The sequence below is a fragment of the Ciconia boyciana genome, chromosome 9 (genome assembly GCF_034638445.1).
Source record: "Ciconia boyciana chromosome 9, ASM3463844v1, whole genome shotgun sequence".
In the NCBI taxonomy this organism is placed as follows: Eukaryota; Metazoa; Chordata; class Aves; order Ciconiiformes; family Ciconiidae; genus Ciconia; species Ciconia boyciana.
In genome coordinates, this window is record NC_132942.1 from 45,616,513 (window position 1) to 45,634,280 (window position 17,768).

Below are 17,768 nucleotides of genomic sequence, written 5' to 3' on the forward strand. Positions count from 1 at the left end.
AAATTATGCCTGTTTTCAGAAAGCAGACTGCTTCGGCACGTCTCTGATCGTCTTGATCTAGCAAGCCAAGCAACTGCCATGTAGACCTGCTGTCAGCCTTTCTTTTAAATAAAGGTGGTTAGCACACTGTAGGCAAGCAGTGCGAGGACGTAGGCTTGCTAATCCACCAGATGCAGCTCTCTGGACATTCTGGGTAATAAGGTCATTATTAATTATTCACAGCTCACTGATCTGTGGGGGAGGCTTGGCTGCACAGCTACAGCCCGAGTCCATGGGCACACATGCAGACAGTTTTCCTAGGGAGGCTGTTCGGGCATGATTTAAAGTAGACGAAGGTGCCTGCGAAGTCTCTTGGTCCTACGTGTAGCAAGGCTTCGGCTCTCGCTGCCCTCCAGGTGCAGGGGCTGAGGCTGTTGGGTCCACGTTGCTTGTTCCAGCTGAACCCCTTCGCTTCACCTCCGTGTTTGAGGAGAGGACAGGCGCCGTCTCGTCTGCCTCGGGTTTCCTCCGCGTCCTCTCCGGAGGGGTGCTGCTCTCCCAGCTGGCCCTGGAGCGGCGTGCGGTGCGGCAGGCGCCCGGGGAGCCCTGCAGCGGGAGGCACGCCGCTCTGGCTGGCAGCGCAGGGGGCAGTTTGTTTTGGTAGCTCCACCTCAGCCAGGGTTCGGTCTCTGTGCGAGCAAGTATCAACTGTCTCATTATTTATTTTTTTTCCTTGCAGGTGGGAACAGCGAGAGCTGCCTAATGGTAGAGTCTACTATGTAGACCATAACAACAAGACCACCACGTGGGAGAGACCTCTTCCTCCAGGGTAAGGGGCTCTGGGGGCAGCTGGCGTCTCGCATACTGAACTACCTTGTTGTACCAGGTGCACAGGAGTCTGCACAAAAGGGGAGAAGTGGACTGGTAGCAGGAAGGTCTTTTCATTCCTAAAAACAAATGGGGTGAGATGACCAAGTGTTCGCTGGCCTGAAAGCACACCCTGTATCCTCAGAAAGGTCTTTCCAGCATTTGTAAAAAGGAAAAAGCTTTCCAATCTGTTGCGTTTTGACCTCTGTTAGAGGATTATTTTTTAAACAGTCCGTGGAAATCACTGAACGCTCGAGCAGCAGCACAGCCACTTGTGGGCAGAGCAGAGGGGTGGCCTTTGGGACGGGGTGCCAGCAAAGTCCCCCCAAGGACCAGGAGAAGGGAGGGGGGTGGGCCTCACGTCACCTGGAAAAACAGGTGCTTCTAGATGAGGACTGAGCTCGTGGTGAGAAGAAACAGGCACAGTCAGCGTGCCCCAGACCTGGAGGTGGACCCTGGACTCTCTCTGAGGGCCCTCTGACGTTCTCAGCCACGTTGGGGTCTGCTTGTGCTTGAGAAGATGATGCTGCTCAGCTCCATGAGACCTGCAGGAAGCACTCCTCAAAACTCACGTCCAGGAGGGCCATGCTTTCATTTGCAGGAGTAAACAGTCTTCAGGTCATAAAGGCTGTACACAGCCCTGGGGGCCACGCGCTTTCCAGAAGCTTGTTGAATTCTCACCTCTTTGTGCTCCTGAAAGCAGAGAAGTCGGTACAGCCCAACTGTTGTTCTCTAGACTGAGTTTGCTCAAGGCTGGAATGACTGAAGCGTGCTTTAACCACCAGCGTAATGTGTGAAAGTGAAATACAAACTGGTCCTGTTTTCCTCCACGGGAGCCTCCAGGTTCCTGTGGGCACACGCTACCTTCCGTTAAGCTGTGATCTCTGCAGCCGCTTTCTGATCCTACAACAGCTTGAAATCTGTCTGAAATCTTGAATAACGTCCAGTTAACAGAGGGAGGCTGTTAACTGGAAAGGTAGGTTTGGAGTACCCCGGGTGTGCTCCTTCCCTCCTGCGCAGGTCTCCAGCCCAGTGCCTTGCGTCTGTCGGAGGTCAGCTGTCTTGGAGGAATGCTTACGGCATCCTGGTGCGAACTCTGCTAGTGTCTAGGCATCCATCTAGGCTTCGTGTGCCCTTGCAGGGAGGTGCTTCAAGTCTTGCTAGTCTGTTGTATTTCCTTCTGGTGGATCTTTGTCCAAAAGAGCCCCTTCAGCTGTGAAACTAGTGGTTATGCTGGAGCTGGGAATGGAGCCCTTGTGTTAAAGGGTATCTTAGTCTTGTGAGAGGAGACAGAGAGCAAGTGTCTGAAGTTACCGGTAGTGAATCGAAAGTTTCAGAGTGAAACATTTCAGAGTGAAACAAAAAATCAGTCTTCATAGCTGGACCTTGAGCCCCAGCAGCTCTCGGCTATTTCTCCCTCAGAGGACTATGAGCCGTTTTTCTCACCTGCCTTTCCGAGAGGCAGAACTTGGCCACAAATCCTCTGCCGAGCCGCTGCATGGGGAGCACAAGGGGAGCGTGGCAGCTGGGGAAGTGGCTCATAACCCAGTGCTCCTCTCGGTCACCCTTTCAACACGTTCTGGGGGAGCAGCTGGGTATTCTCAAGCTGTTGCTGCACATCCAGACCCCGGCGGCAGCCCTTGGGCGAGGGCAATGGGAAGTTCCTCGGTGTAGGACTATGGCGTGTGTCTTCTGCTGTGCCTCCCGACGTCTCCGGGGCTTCTTTCTGCTGCCTCCGCACCAGCGTTAGTATCGAGTTGCCCCATGGCAGCTGGAGGCACCAGCCAGCAGGACCCGCCGAGCTGTCTGAGGAGAGACAGTGACATCTTCCTCTGGTGTTTCCAGGTGGGAGAAGCGCGTGGATCCTCGAGGCAGGTATTACTACGTGGACCACAACACCCGGACCACCACGTGGCAGCGCCCCACGGCTGAGTATGTCAGGAACTATGAGCAGTGGCAGTCCCAGCGAAACCAGCTCCAAGGAGCCATGCAGCAGTTCAGCCAAAGATTCCTGTACCAGGTGAGCGCCGGGGGCTGCGGTGGTGGAGGTCTCGCCCGGCTCTCTCGCTGGTCTCACCTGGGCTGCCCTGGGAGACCCTGAGCGTGGGGAGGTGCTCGCTGGGCTGCATGGGGTCTGTCGGCTTGGCGAGCTCAGCAGGGCGGTGCTCGGACAGGAGAGCCCACGAGCTCCTCTGCTGCATGCAGAGAACCCCATGGGAGTAACGTTCTTTTTATAAAACAGCTTGCGTGGCCCTGAGGTGTGGGGGGAGGTGTCCTCAGCAGCCTGTCCCTGGTGTCCCTTCTGTGCCAGCATGGCTAGGCACACGCTTTCTCCCATGGCTCCTGTCAGCCAAGCCTTGCCGCTTACCTGCGCGGCTTGCAGGACTTGCTGCGTGCTGTTGGAGCTGGGCATATGCTGAGGAAGCTGTGGGAGCCTGGTCTGTAGCAGGAGGGGAGGCTCTCGGGGCTGAGCTCGTCCCTCCACACGTCTCTGTTGGACTGAGGACAGCGAGATGGGTCCTGGGTGGCAGCAGGAGTCAGCAGCAGTAGCTGCAGGCCCAGGGTACGAGTGCTGGCATAGTGAGGGCTGCAAGGGCCAGGGGACCAGAGAGCGCAGGGAACGAGCGCTGCTGGGCTTGGGGAGCTTCCTCCTGCTTTCTCAGCTTCTTCCCCTCGTTCCTGGTTTGAGCTGAGTAGCTGCGTTTCCTCGCTCAGGGAATGATCTCTCAACAGCCCCGCAGAGCAATAGCTCCGGGGCAGAGACCACTCTTGTCCTGGTCTTGCCCTTGCTGCTGGAGCCGGGACCCGGCTTCCAGCAGTGGCGAGCACCCTCTGATAACCAGGACCGTGCTGGCGGCTGTTGCGCTGCAGGGTGAGCGGTGCTTGGGGAAGAGCCAGGCTGGAGCGTTTCCGTCTCCCAGAGCGGCGATGTCCCAGTGCTCTCTGCCGTCAGCCGGCCACGTGCCTCGCAGAGGCTGTGCCGCAGTGTAAAACACGGCTCTTGCCAGAAGGCGGGGAGGTCTGGCGGGGCAGGTGTGGAGCGAAGGTGGGCAGAGCAGGGTGACCAACTTCCCGTTGACGTTTAGCTCCTCTCGGAGAAAGCCAGGAGGCTGACGTGTCCCAGCAGCGCTGCTAGCGCTGGTGAAAGCTCTGTGCTCCAGCGAGGAGCTCGGATGCTCTCTGGGAGGGGGGTGCAGAGTCCATCCTTTGGTGCTGCTCTGCGTGAGACGCAACCAGGGCTGCTCCCTGGGGGTGCGGGAAGCTGCTCTGCCCCTTTCCTCCCCTTGCCCCTCTCTCCCCGGACAGCTCGCCAGCCCTTCCACGCCTCGTGGCGGGAGCTGGACCATCGTGGCTCTGCTGCCCTCCGCCCGCCTGTGCTCCTCAGCACGCCGTTCGCAGGACCGCTGCGGAGGGGCGTGCGGGAGGGGGCTTCCACCGGAGGCCGAACGGGGCTCCAGGCCTGTCGCTCGCTCGTGGCTCTGCCAGCGCCAGCCTTGGAGCCGCTCCAGTGCTGCGCGACTCGCCCTGGCCAGGCTCTGCGGAGTGCAGAGGGAGGGACTCGTGCTCCAAATTTAGCCTGATGAAACGATTGTACTTTTTGTTTCAAGCTCTCTGCTGCCAGCGGCGATGGCTCCTGCTCTGCCTCCTTCCCCGCAGGGGCTTTCTGCTTTGCCTTGCCCTCCCGTCTCCAGCATCCGCCTGCCCTCCTCGCCGGGAGAGGAAGGTGGGGAGGTGATGAGCAGCGCGGCAGCCCTGGGCGATGCAGAGCCCTCTCGGCACAGCCCGTGGGGGAAGCCGCGGCTCAGGGGCCGGGGTGCAGCCGGGGACCACTCTGCCAGCAGGCACCTGGGTGCCGCAGGGCTCCCCGCACACAGCACCCCTTGCACCGAGGGGTCTTGCCGACACGAGGGGCCAGGGCATTCCCAGGAGCTTCAGGAGGGCCGGCTCCCCGGAGCTCTGCCCCGGGCTCTTGTGTCTCTCTGCCTCGTTAGTTTTAATTACTTATTTTTAGGTCACAGCGAGGTGATACCTCTGGACGTGACTCAGCTGCATCTCTGGGCAGGGAGGGAGCGGAGCCTGCCCCAGTCCGGGCATCTGGGGTCGGGTACAAGAGACGAAGCTCGGAGAGGCACGGACTGTGCCAGCCCCGTCCCTGGTGTGCCCCAGGACATCCCCGGGGTGCTGGGCTGCCATGGGGAGCCCCGAGTGCTGGTGCCTGTCTCAGAGTGGGGGGCCCTGGCACCCTGAATAGCAGCCATGCCTGGGCCTGGGGCTGCCTCCTGTTCCTGGGCGGGAGGGACGGGTCTGGCTGCGGGTGGCATTTCCTGAGCCCAGGCCTGGGACGTCAGCCCCTCGCCGGCAGCTGGGCTTCAGGAGGTGCAATGAAAATGCCTTTTCGGTAACAACGCGTTTCTTATTTAACCAGTAAAAGCACTCGCAGGCCAGCTTCTCCCCTGAACCCCCGACTGTCGGGGCTGTGTCTCCATCCCCAGGGACATCCAGCGGAGGTGGAGATGGGGGGGGGGTCACGCATACCGGGGGATGCTCCGGGACAGGGGGAGCAGGCAGGCGAAGCCAGCCTGCTCCCCCTGTCCCGGAGCATCCCCCGGTTCAGGCTGGGTGACGGCCGCCAGCTCAGCACCCGCCCTGGTGAAGAAGAAAGGTGCTTTGTGCGGTGGCCCCCAACCTGCTGGGGGGGCGGCGGGGTGCGGAGCCGCCCGTCTGCGCGGGATGAATGCGGCCTCAGTGCGAGAGCATCCCCGCGCCCCATTGCCCGGCCCGGGGAGGAGGGGGCCGCTGGCCCGCCAGGAAGCGCTGGGCGTGGACAGGGCTTGTGGGAATGATTTCATTGGAAAGGCCTGCGATATTTTTTCCCCTCTTGTGTGTGGTTCTTGGAGGAGGCTGGAGGTGTATCTGCTGGGGACGGCCGGCGGGAGCCCAGCAGCCGCGCACATCTGGACCCTGCCGTGCTGTCCCGCTCCCCTCCGTGCGGCACGGCCCCTGCCCCGCCGCCCCCTTGGCTGCCCCAGCCTGTTTAGTTTGTGCTTTTTTTTTTTTCCCCCTTTTTTTTTTTAACCCCCCTTGAGTGTGCAAGGTTGTTTTTTTTGGTTGGGTTTTTTTTTTTTTTTTAGTTCTCTGGGAGCTGCGAGCCAAGGGGAGGCAAGCGGGAGCAGGGCACACACCCGGAGCACAGCTCACCTCCGCACTCTGCTCTTCGCAGGCGTCCCTGCCCTGGTTTTTATTTTGTGTTTTTGCCCTCTCTGTTGTCTCTAGTCATCCGGCGCTCCGTCTGACAATGATCCTCTCGGTCCCCTTCCTCCTGGCTGGGGTAAGTACTGAGCCGCCGTACCTGCCTGCCGCTGCGCTCGCCAGACAGCCTGCCTGGGACGCTCCTCCGTCCGCCGGAGCGGGACCCTGCCCACCCCACGGGGAGGACGGTGCTGTCAGCAGCTCCTTCGCTCCTGTCCCTGGCGTTAATGGGGGCGGTGGCTGGGGAGCCAGTGTTCCTGTGCTCTGCTGCATGTGGGGCTGAGTCTGCCCGTGATTAGCACGATCTGGGATTTGAAATCCAGCTTTTTTTCCTTTTTTCCCCCCTTTTTCTGGAGGAGTTCCCAGTCTCTCTCAGCTACTGAATGCAGAAGTGCTTGTGGTTGTTCTTTTGGACGGGGGGAGAGGCTGGGGATCCAACTCCTCACTCGTCCCCAGACCCCTCCTCTGCCGAGCAGGAATCCGTCCTGTTGCCCTGCGTGCCTCCCGGGATGCTCTGCCCCGGTCCGCGGCGGAGCTGGGAGCTGGCAGGAGCAGGGCTGGCTGTCCTGTCCCCGTGGCCGAAGCATCGTGTGCCGGGGTGTTTTGAAAGGTCCCTGTGCCATCCCCAGGGCAGAGAGACCCCCTCTCCATGGCGAGAGGGCAGGCGGGGGTGCTTGTGGGTGCAGATGGGCTGTGCTGTGCCAGGTAGGCAGGGAGGGCAGGAGGAGGCCCCGACTGCTAAGGGGGTCTCCAAGGGCAGGGTCTCGATGGGGACGGTGCTGGAGCCCTCGATGCCATGCCGGGTGGCCCACCTCCTGCATCAGCGAGGTGAGCCCTGGCCCGGGAGGAGAGGGGCCCTGTCCCCAGCGTCGGCTGGGCAGAGCGGGGGGAGGCACAGCTCTGCGTGGGGCCGAGCACCCTGGGGCGGGGGTCTCTGGCATGGATGGGGTCCCCAGGATGGATGCGGTCCCGGTCACTGTACGCGGGGTCAGCCGGAGCCACAGCCTGGGGGCTGCTTCCTGCCGTCCGGGAGTGAGACGCAGCGAGGGGGGCTGCGGTGGCCGGGAGGTGACAGGGGAGCGTGCGTGCAGGGCGTCCCTGCCGGCATGGAGCAGGGCTGTGCGTGCGGGGAATGACGCAGGCACGTGGAGGGAGGAGGTGTGTTGCGTGTGGGGCACGCGTGTTGGTGGGGAGGCAGCGAGCCAGCGTGGGCGTGCGCAGCGGGGTGGCTGGCGGGAGGCAGAGCGGCGTCGGCAGGCGTGCGGGCGGGACGAGAGGGGGCGCGTGGGGTGGGTGCGGGCGCCCGGGGCGGGTGAAGAGGGGAGCGGGTGCGGGATCACCACTGGGCCAGGGCTCGTGGTGCCCGGCCGCGGCCGGGAGACGCTTGCCGTTCTGTTCCGAGTGTGCGAGTAGTGTCGGGAAGGGGGTGCCAGGGGAAGCGTGTGGCGTACGGGGGGTGCTGGGCAGGGGGGGAGCGCGCGCAGGGAGGCTCCTGTGCAACGACGTGTGAGGCTGCGGGCACGGAGGGGGGTCGCGCAGCGGTGCCGGTGTGAGCGGCGTGCTTGTTTTACGCGCAACAGGAGGAGGTGGGGGTGTGCACGCGTGTGCAGCGCACGCTGGGAGCACGAGCCGTGCACCGGCAGCGGGGCCACGCAGGGAGTTCGGATGCGTTTGGGAAAGCACCCACAGATCTGCCTGGAGGGATGCTGCGCTTGCGGAGCGCTGCGTGGCCGAGGAGGGCGCGTGTGCCGCCTGCCCAGCGAGGTGCGTGGCCGAGCACGCCTCTTGTGCCAGCCTGGCAGCGCCTTGGCAGGGCCAGACTTGGCCGAGGCACCTCCCTGCACTCTGGCCTTGGGGGCACTGGAGGAAGCCGGCCTGTGCACGTAGAAGAAATGTAGCGGGTTTTTTTTTTTTTTTTTAATCCTGTCTTTTCCAAACGAGCTGGGGCAGTGCCGGCGGGGAGGTGGGACGGGGAGCCAACAAACTTCTCCTGAGCTGAGAAGGGGAGGGCTGTTCCCAGGACTGCGGGTCAGCACTGGCCAGGATGCTCCAGCTAACGCTTCCTCTCCCTTTTCTCTTAGAGAAGAGACAGGACAATGGGCGAGTGTATTACGTGAACCACAACACCCGGACCACCCAGTGGGAAGACCCTCGCACGCAGGGGTAGGCAGCCTGCGGGGAGAGCAGGGAGGATGCTTGCGGTTTCAGAAGGTCCGTGCGATGGGCTACCGAGTGCTGAGCTGGCCGTGCCGGGGGCCCGAGCCCCCAGAGGGTCCTGCAAGCTGCACCACTGGGGAGCTGAAGGCACTGAGAGCTGCAGGCAGCGCTGGAGCCCGGGAGGGCTGGGCGCTGCGACCCTTGGCATTGCGGGACAGCTCTCCGGCTTGCGGGAGCTGAGGGTAGAGATGAGGAAGTCCCCAGGAGTGGGCGATGGGGAAGACTGGGCAGAAAGAGGTGCTTTCTTCTCACCCTGTCACCTTCCCGCAGGGCTCTGCTTGGGCTCCTGAGGGCTCTGGGTTGCAGCTCTCCAGAGACCTGGCCCAGGTCTCCCCTGAGACCACCTCTCCCGCAGACAGAGAGCAAAGCCGTAGCTGTGGCTGGTCCTGGCTGTGGCCAAGCGTGCAGCCCGGGCAGCGCTTCTGTCTCGGTGCGCAGGCGAGTGCTTGCTCATCCCATACCGTAAATCCTTCCTTTTTGCCTGGCACGGAGCTGCAAATTGAAGGTGGTCCCCAAGGGCAGCCATTCGGAGGGCTGCAGTTCAGGGCGAGAGATGCCCGAGGTGCCTGCCCGGTGACCCCTTCCTTGTCGGCAGGATGATCCAGGAGCCGCCGCTGCCGCCCGGCTGGGAGATGAAGTACACGAATGAGGGCGTGCGCTACTTCGTGGACCACAACACTCGCACCACCACCTTCAAGGACCCGCGCCCTGGATTTGAGTCTGGGTAAGCGCTTTTGGGCCGGGCCCCTCGCCCTGCAGCTGGGCTGCACGCTGGGAGCGGGGACTCGAGCTGCCTGCTCGCAGCTCGTGCCTTCCCGTGCTCACGACACGAAGCGGGGGAAGTGAGTCAGCTTTGTTGCAGAGGCTCTGAGAGGAGGGTTTAGGGCCTTACGCTTGGCTCTGGCAGAGGTGAACTGCGCCCCAGAGATCTCCGTCCCGCCTGGCAGGCGATGAGGCTGCTGGGGCCAGGCAGCTTGCGCCAGGGCAGGCGGGGATGCTGAACCAAGGCCCGTGCTGCTTTTGCAGGAGCAAGCAGGGTGGCTCCCCGGGGGCGTACGACCGGAGCTTTCGCTGGAAGTACCACCAGTTCCGCTTCCTCTGCCACGTGAGTAGAGTGGCTGGAGGGCCCCGGCAGCTTGGGGGCTGCTGAGCCGCAGGGCTGGATGGGTGCGTGGACAGCCTGACCCCGCGGGCAGGCGCGGGCGAGGAGAGCCGCTGTGCCAGCCTGCACAAAGCCTCGTGTCTCTGGCTTGCTCGTAGTCGAATGCGTTGCCCAGCCACGTGAAGATCAGCGTTTCCCGACAGACGCTCTTTGAGGACTCCTTCCAGCAGGTGAGGAGGTGCTGGGGCTGCAGAGCCCGGGGAGGTGTGGAGCCAGCCCTCGCACCAGCCCACGGTGACGCTTCCCCTTGCTTCTCCCCAGATCATGAACATGAAGCCGTACGACCTGCGGCGCCGCTTGTACATCATCATGCGAGGAGAGGAGGGCCTGGACTATGGCGGCATCGCTAGGTGAGCGCCGGCGTGCCGGACCGTGCGCCTGCTGCTGAACGGGGCTGTGCCCTGCCTGCGGCGTGAATCCCTGAAGGGCAGTGCAGGCAGGGGAGTCTGTCCGGCAGCTGCACTCGGGGTCCCCAGCCTTTCTGCAGCGCCTGCGTGGGCGGAGGAGCCCAGGGGTGTTCACAGTGTGAATTTTAGGAATCATGGAACACCCTGAAAGCATCGCACCAGCCTGTCCCTGGCGCAGAGGGGGCTCAGGGCTCTGAGCCTAGCTGGGGCTCTCCCACCGCCCCCGGGGCGCGGGGGCAATGGGTCGAGCGGCCTCTTCTCCCCGCAGCCCACCTTCGTGGCCAACAGGCCCTGGTGTTTCCCGGGACAGTCGGTGTGTGCCGGGGCAGACGTGGTGTGACGCAGTTGCTGCAGCCTCCCGCTGCCTGCCCCGCGGATGGTGTTACCACAGAGCACGGGCTGCGTCTCGGCTGGAGGGGGGTCCCGTGTCCCCGTCAGCCCCCGCCGGCTCACTTGGGGCGTCTGCCTTGGTGCTGGGCTAACGCTTCCCCCGCCTGCCGCTGCCCCGGCATTCGTGCTGCCGTGCTCTCGCCCGCTCCTCCTTCATGGTGCCGCTGCCCCTGGCTCTGGTGCAGGGGCTCCTGCTCTCCGCCTCTCTCTGTGTCCTGCCAGTGGTTTTACCCTATGGTAGGTTACGTCATGCTGTTCTACCACAGGGTAGAACCACGGACGGGATGCCGGGGCTGCCTCTGCGTCCGAGGACTCCCATCTCCCTGCGCGGCCGGGGGAGCAAAGCCAGGACGGTACCCGTCCTGCGCTGCTTTGAGCTCGGGGTGGGGCTCCCGGGGGAGCCTGTGCGGGGAGGCTGCGGGGGTGTGTGCGCAACAGCGCGCGCGTGTAGGTGTGCGACAGCCTGGGTGGGACTGAGCTGTCTGGTGCCTGCCGGGATCCCCGGTGCTCCGAGCAGGGCCTCCGGCAAACTGGGGTGTTTCTTGCTGGTGTCTCCAGAAGCCCTTCACAAACCACGCACAGCAGCCCTGGGGTGGAGGACACCCTCGCCAAGTCACACCAGGGCCCAACGCTTCCACCGGCACCCCGAGGAGACGGGCACCCGGTTTGTGCGGGGTGTGCCGTGGAGGCGCGTGGCCGCCCCTCTGCCGGGGCACAGCCTCCCCGTGCAGCCCTCGGGCACCCCGGCTCCTCGAGCCGCTTGTCACCGCGCCGCCCCTTCCTCTCGCCCCAGGGAGTGGTTCTTCCTCCTGTCCCACGAGGTGCTCAACCCCATGTACTGCCTCTTCGAGTACGCTGGCAAGAACAACTACTGCCTGCAGATCAACCCTGCCTCCTCCATCAACCCTGACCACCTCACCTACTTCCGCTTCATCGGCCGCTTCATCGCCATGGTAAGAGCCCGGGGTGTCGGGGTGAGAGGGGCTGGGGAGGCGACGGGAGACAAGACTCTTTGTGTCCCCCCGCGGAGCAGGGGCCTTGCAGGGGATGGGGGGTGGTCAGCGGGGCGAGGGGCAGCTCCGCACGCCGTGGCCGTGCTCGGCTCGGCACTGTCGCCCTCCTTAAGCCCCGTCTCGCTCAGGTGCGAGTCCGTGGGAGACGGGCCGTCGAGGGGGGGCTGCGGGGAAGGCTGCGGGGCGATGCATTTTAAATCTGGGGAATGGCCGTGGGGCCGGAGGGGACCTGGTTTCCCGGGGGCCGTGCCGCGGGGATGGCTCCAGGTCTTTGGCTGCCACCCCAGGTGCTGTCGGGTCTGCCGCTCTGGGGACTATTTTTAGCCCTAGCAGTGTGAGATTTTCCAGCTGCCCAAGCCCCAGAGCGGCTCCTCCCGTGCGTCTCGCGTTCCCCAAGGCCAACGTGCCGCAGGTCGCCCAGGCCTGGGCTACCAGGGCGGCTGCCAGGGGCTCCCCGAGCTTGGGGAAGGGTCCCTGGCCCGTGGCCCTGCGAGGTGTGTGCGGGAGGCGGCTGTGCGCTGCTCAGGTCCCTGCTCTGTCCTGCCCTGCCCTGCCCTGCGCGTTGCAGGATACCAATAAAACCCCAGACTATTACTCACCGCTGGGCCGTTCTAGACAAGCGTCTGCATTATTTTTGGCTGCCTTTGCCTTGGGGCTCCTGGAAGCCAGGGATTCGGGGAAGCCGCAGCACAGCTCTGTTTAAACAAGTGCTCTTAATAGAGCTGCGAGGGGAGAAGGAGACGCGGTGGAATTTGTGGTGGGGAGGGGAGAGGGGCTGCGAGCACACCCCGCACCGGGCAAGCCGCCTCCGGGCAGCGCTGTCGGGGGGAGCCCGCTCCTCCCCACTGCGTTTGCTGGCCGGGAGCGAGTGCCGCAGCTCTGGGACCCGGGAGCGATTCCCTTTCGCCCCACGGCTGCCCCAGTGCTGTAGCGCTGTCTTGCCCCGCGGGTCTGTCCTGGGGTCCCCCGTGACCCGGCGTTATCTCCCCGCCGCAGGCTCTGTATCATGGCAAGTTCATCGATACTGGTTTCACCCTGCCCTTCTACAAGCGGATGCTGAACAAGCGGCCCACGCTGAAGGACCTGGAATCGATCGACCCCGAGTTTTACAACTCCATCGTCTGGACCAAGTGAGTGCCCCTGCTCCCTCCCGGCCCGGGGCCCATCTGCTGCAGTGGCGGCAGCGCTTCTCCCCACCGCCCCTCGCTGCCACCGGGTGCCTCTGTCGGAAACCACATCCCAGTGTCCTCCCGCAGGGAGAACAGCCTGGAGGAGTGCGGCCTGGAGCTGTACTTCATCCAGGACATGGAGATCCTGGGCAAGGTGACCACCCACGAGCTGAAGGAGGGTGGCGAGAGCATCCGAGTGACGGAGGAGAACAAGGAGGAGTACATCATGTGAGCGGCCATCCTGCGGCCCCTGCCGGGTCCCTACCCCCGCTGGCTGCAGGGCAGTTCTGGGGTGGGAACGTGGGGCTTGGGACGTGGCCGCTTCCCCGGGCTACGTGGCCTGTGACAAGTATGGGCTGGCGCGGTCGGCCGAGCTCCGCTGCGGTCTGGCTTGCTGCTGGCTGGGCAGTTGCCAGTACTTTCAGGAAAGAGGAGAGGGGAGAGAGGGTGAGACTTCTCTCCCTGTCCTGTGGCTGCTCACTCTGCCTGTGCACTGCTGGGCTGGCTGGGGGCTGCCAGGGCCGTCTCCTCCTGCCTACAGTAGGCTCTGGCCAGGGGACGTGGTTTGCACCCCTCGACCCTCCTGAAGGCTGCTGGTCTGTGCTCAGGGGTTTGGAGGCAGAGAAACCCACTAGTGGGAACTGAGGGGAGCCCTGGTGATTCGCAGGAGCCATGTTCCCCCTCCCCACGCGCCCCTGCGGCTCCCAGGGCCCTCCCCGCCGGCGGGAGGGATGGTGTGAGGGTTCCCCGTGCCGGGCCAGCGGCGCTGGCTGCCTGCTGACCGCCGTCTGCCTTCCCAGGCTGCTGACGGACTGGAGGTTCACGCGGGGCGTGGAGGAGCAGACCAAGGCTTTCCTGGACGGCTTCAACGAGGTGGTGCCGCTGGAGTGGCTGCGGTACTTTGACGAGAAGGAGCTGGAGGTGAGCTGGCGCCTGTGCTGGGACGGGGACGCGGAGGTACCGGTGCTTCCCACCCTGCCACGTGCTGCCCCGGGAACGGCACGCGGTGATGGCAGAGTGCGCAGGCTCCGCTCGCGCCCTCTGTCCCTCGGCTCTGCTGATGGGGGTACCACCGCCCCAGGTGGCTGGGTCTGTGGGGTGGCTTGTTGGATCTGTTCGCAAGAAACCATCTCGTTGGAGGTGAGGAATTCCTCCCAGACACCTCCGCCGCCCCGAGCTGGAGCCTGTGCCTTGTGAAGCCTGGCACCGGAGGAGTCAGTGCTCTGAAGCGCGGGCGCAGGGCCCTGTTTCTGTCCCCCTGCTGACTGTTCCCTGTCCCCAGCTGATGCTCTGCGGCATGCAGGAGATCGACATGAACGACTGGCAGAAGAACACCATCTACCGGCACTACACCAAGAACAGCAAACAGATCCAGTGGTTCTGGCAGGTCAGTCCCAGCGCTGGCGGCACCTCCGACCTGCTCCACCGCCCGGGGATCATCCCCTGCCTGAGGCCTGGGGCAGGCAGGGCTGGCCTGGGGCAGGCAGCCTCGCAGGCCGTCAGGAAGAACGAAATACAGCCGCGAGCACGTGTTCAGCAAGAAGCTTTTGGCTGTGGCTGGCAGAGGCCCCGGTGCCGCCGCCAAGGACAGCAGGCAGCACTTAGTGGTCAGCGTGCTTCTAGCAATAGCTGCTGCTCTCGGGCAGGATGACAGAAGGGGGTGACATGTAATAGAGCTGCGCCAGTTCAGGCGGTGCTGCTCTGTGCCGGCCAGGAGAGAAGGGGGTCAAAAAGGGCTCTGAAGGAGGGCAAGGCTGGGCAGAGCTGCTCCCCGCAGGCCGCCCCTCGGGATGCACTCGTCCCCGAGGATGCGGGACTGGAGGCGAGGGCTGGACCGCGTGCCCGGCGTGCTGCCCTGCCCCGGGCTGTGTCCGAGCCCGGCTGGCCGGAGGGCGTGGGGTGTTCACGGCAGGAGCCGTGCTGCAGGACGGTGCCCCAGGCCCGGCCGGGCTGCGGGCTTGGGGGTGATGGGGATCCCACTCTGCTGCCGCGTTCTTGTCGTAGGTGGTTAAAGAGATGGACAACGAGAAGAGGATCCGGCTGCTGCAGTTCGTGACGGGGACCTGCCGCCTGCCCGTCGGGGGGTTCGCGGAGCTCATCGGTGCGTGTTCCCAGGCGCTCGGCTTGAGCGGGGGTCCTGGGGAGGCGAGCCGGGGCAGCGGCCGTGCGCGGGGGCTGGGGGGTGGGACCTGGCTGACCACGTCCCCATCGCAGACTTCAAGACAGCCCACAGCACGTAAGCAGAGGAGCAGCTGCGATGTCTGAGCACGGCGATTTAATTCGGTGGTGTGCCATACACAGACAAATTCCTTAGCCGTGAACTGTGCCGCCACAGTTAACGTTGTCAGTCCAGCTTGTAATCTCATTTTGAATGAGATTTGGTTTTTGATTTAATTTTGATTTTTGTGCGACGAAATCCCTTTTCCAGAAAACCACAGTGTGGCATTATTCTGCATTCATCCTTCAATTTGCTACTTTTTGGGGCCTGTACCAGCCTTTCCCTTACTTTCCTGGAATCTGTGTCAAGCTAACCAGCTAACTTAGCCCGCTGGTTTATTCTTGCTGGCATATTAGCTTTTTTCCAGCCCCCTGGAACCTCTCCAGCATTCACAATCTGTTAAAAAGCGACCTCAGTGACTCAGACTTCCTGAGCCAGGTCCTTTAAAACTCTCGGATGGACCCGCTCAGTCCTGCAGGTCTACAGATAAACGCATTTTAGCACTTGCAATTTAACCATCCTGCTTAGAAGCCACGCAGTTGTCTCTCTACGCTGTGAATGTGCTTTTCAGCTTTCTCCTTTCTCGTTTTTTGTACATTCTCTCTGCAAAGGCGTCAGAACGGGCAGTGAGTGCTGCTATGGACTTATGCCCCGACGTGTCTCTAGGATAAGGGCGTGTGACGGTGTGACCTGCTGGCTAACGGCGCGTTGGAGGGTTTTCTTTTTCAGCTCTTGGTCATGTAATGAGATTTGCTGTGCTCATCATTAACAGGCAGCAACGGGCCCCAGAAATTCTGCATCGATAAAGTTGGCAAAGAGACGTGGCTGCCTCGGAGCCATACATGGTAAGCCATTTCTCCTTGGCCCCGTTAGGAGCCCACGGGGACAACCGCTGGCAGTCTCTGCGGGGCTGCGTGGGGCCCCGGGCGCGCTCTGTCCCCTCCGCCCGCGTTCCCACAGGATGTAGCTGCCATTCCTGGCCGTGCATCTTACCGCAGCTGCTGTGCGCGGCCGAGGCCGGAGGGGACCCTGCAGCGGGGAGGAGAGTTGGGATTGCAGCGCTATTCACGGGCTCTGCTGTCTCTGCAGCTTTAACCGTCTGGATCTCCCTCCCTACAAGAGCTACGAACAGCTGAAGGAGAAGCTGCTTTATGCGATTGAGGAGACGGAAGGATTTGGACAGGAGTGATGGAGCTTTGGTGCTTTCCCGGGGCGGGGAGGGCCCTGGAGCGCTGCCGGCCGCGAGGTCCTGCCTGCCGGCGCCCGCGGAGCCCAGCGCCGAGCCCTCTCCACGGGATGGTGCGCAGGCAGCTGCGGACGCTGTTGCTCTTGTTCCTGTGCGAGATCTGCACTAACGCAGCCCTGGGGGAAACGGGTCCACGTTTCCCTCCTCAAACAAATTCGAGGTGTGACGGGGAGGCGGACGCAAAAGCCTGGCTCCGCTCAGCTCGTGAGGGGCGCAGGCTGGCACAGAGGGGACAGGGCGAAGCCCTGGGCCTCGACAGGCAGCGCGCGGTGCACCGAGGCTCCCTGGTCCCCCCTCGCAGACACGGTTAAATGAGATCTGGTTTCAGCACAGGCTCTTTTTCCCCCTAGTGTTTTCTGCCTTCTCATGGCGTTTTAATACATGCAGGTGAGGAGGGGAAATGGATCTCGAACCGACTCTCAGGTCGCTTTTGGGCCCTATCCTGCACCCAGCAAAGGTAACGGGGAACCCCCAGTCGAGGCCACTGGGGCCGATGCACCACACGAGGGCTGGAACAGCCCCTTCCCACACCAGACCCGTGGCTGCCCACGGGTGACCCACGACCCAGGTCCTGGCCGACCATGCCCGTTGCATTTTGATTTGCAAGCGTGTGGCCCCGGTACTGTAGTATTTAATATTTAAGTGGTGTGTTGCTCAGAGCTGGTGCTCTGCAGCAGCCTCGGGGACTCCGGTCACGCTTGCGGCACATCTGGCCTTTGCTTGGGTCGTGGGTTCGGCCCAAACTCCCTGTGTTTCCTCTGCCGCCGGCCGGGCTGGTGGCAGGAGCTCCTGGAGCTGCTGGTGAGGGCAGGATCAGGCCTCTGCCCCTTGCCCAGATGCCACCTCCACTGCTGCCCCCCCGCCACCGTGCACCGGGGAGACAGACCCACGCGAGCCTTGGTGTACATAGCTGTACATAAAGGAAGTCTATGGATACAAGACACTGCAATAGCTTTTGACTGGTAACCGGATAGTTTTGTACTGCACCATCCTGCCTCAGCGACGCCGACTTCTTGTGCAATAAAGGATAAGCAGCTGCCGAGGTGTGTGTCCCTCGTCGGTGTGTCGCACGGGGGGACGGCCTGGTGCAGCCTCGGGGCGTCTGTGTGGGGACTCGCCTGAAGAGCAGTGATGGGCACCCGGAGCTTGTCAGCGGGGTCATAAATAATACGTGTTTTTTCCATGCCCGCACTGCGCAGGAGGGTCAGGCTGGGCGCAGCGCTCCTGCCTGCCTTCACCCAACCTATAATCACACTCGGCTAAAAATGTCTCCAGGATGCTTTGCCAGAGCTGGCGCTGCCTCCCTGTGCCACCGTGTGAAACCCAGAGCGGCATTGGTAGAACAAAATCAGGTGAACGAGGCCAACGGCCATAGGCTGGCGGTGTTTAGTAAAAAAATCCCACACAAGCAGAACTAAACAAACCCGCTATTCATATCACCAGCAGACAGCCTGCATCCAGTCATTTTGCCATGACTTTGCTTTTCAGCAGCTGCCTTGGCTGGTTGGTTCTTTGTGTGGGTTTGGGGTGGTGTTTTTTTTTTTTTTTAATAGTCTGTACTTGTGCCAAGCATGGCACAGCTGGTGCCAGCCTAATCCCAGAAGAAATGCTTCAATCGCTGTGGGCAGGCTGCTGGCACTTTGCACTCTCCCAGCACCGGCGTGCTGGCACAGCGCTGCTCACACCCTGGCCCGGGAGGTGGCAGGGGAACCGGTGGCATCTTGTGCCTGGGAGGGGCACGTCCCCTCTGCCCCATCGCCTCGGAGCTGCCTTTTGCTTCAGAGGCTACTGCAGTGCTGCAGCACACGTCCAGCCTGCCCCTTCGGCCCAGGAGGGCAGAGCAGCGCTCC

The 17,768-nt window shown here is 62.9% G+C and overlaps 1 protein-coding gene across 5 annotated transcripts in view; it reads left to right on the forward strand.

Moving 5' to 3' along the window:
• The window catches only part of WWP2 (WW domain containing E3 ubiquitin protein ligase 2), a 44,054-nt gene extending 27,075 nt beyond the window's left edge, over positions 1 to 16,979 (forward strand). For 2 of the 5 annotated variants that reach the window (XM_072873003.1, XM_072873004.1), the window contains 16 exons: positions 719 to 808; positions 2,692 to 2,866; positions 6,121 to 6,175; positions 8,178 to 8,259; positions 8,909 to 9,037; positions 9,340 to 9,418; positions 9,574 to 9,645; positions 9,737 to 9,825; positions 11,066 to 11,225; positions 12,282 to 12,415; positions 12,542 to 12,682; positions 13,255 to 13,375; positions 13,737 to 13,841; positions 14,459 to 14,555; positions 15,445 to 15,517; positions 15,762 to 16,978. In XM_072873003.1, the coding sequence (XP_072729104.1) occupies positions 719 to 808; positions 2,692 to 2,866; positions 6,121 to 6,175; positions 8,178 to 8,259; positions 8,909 to 9,037; positions 9,340 to 9,418; positions 9,574 to 9,645; positions 9,737 to 9,825; positions 11,066 to 11,225; positions 12,282 to 12,415; positions 12,542 to 12,682; positions 13,255 to 13,375; positions 13,737 to 13,841; positions 14,459 to 14,555; positions 15,445 to 15,517; positions 15,762 to 15,861 (1,702 nt within the window). In that variant the 3' untranslated portion in view covers positions 15,862 to 16,978. Of the gene's footprint in view, positions 1 to 718; positions 809 to 2,691; positions 2,867 to 6,120; positions 6,176 to 7,366; positions 7,386 to 7,721; positions 7,861 to 8,177; positions 8,260 to 8,908; positions 9,038 to 9,339; positions 9,419 to 9,573; positions 9,646 to 9,736; positions 9,826 to 11,065; positions 11,226 to 12,281; positions 12,416 to 12,541; positions 12,683 to 13,254; positions 13,376 to 13,736; positions 13,842 to 14,458; positions 14,556 to 15,444; positions 15,518 to 15,761 lie in introns of those variants that run through there. The other 3 variants (XM_072873002.1, XM_072873006.1, XM_072873005.1) reach the window with 3 other exon arrangements.
• The last annotated feature ends 789 nt before the right edge of the window (positions 16,980 to 17,768 follow it).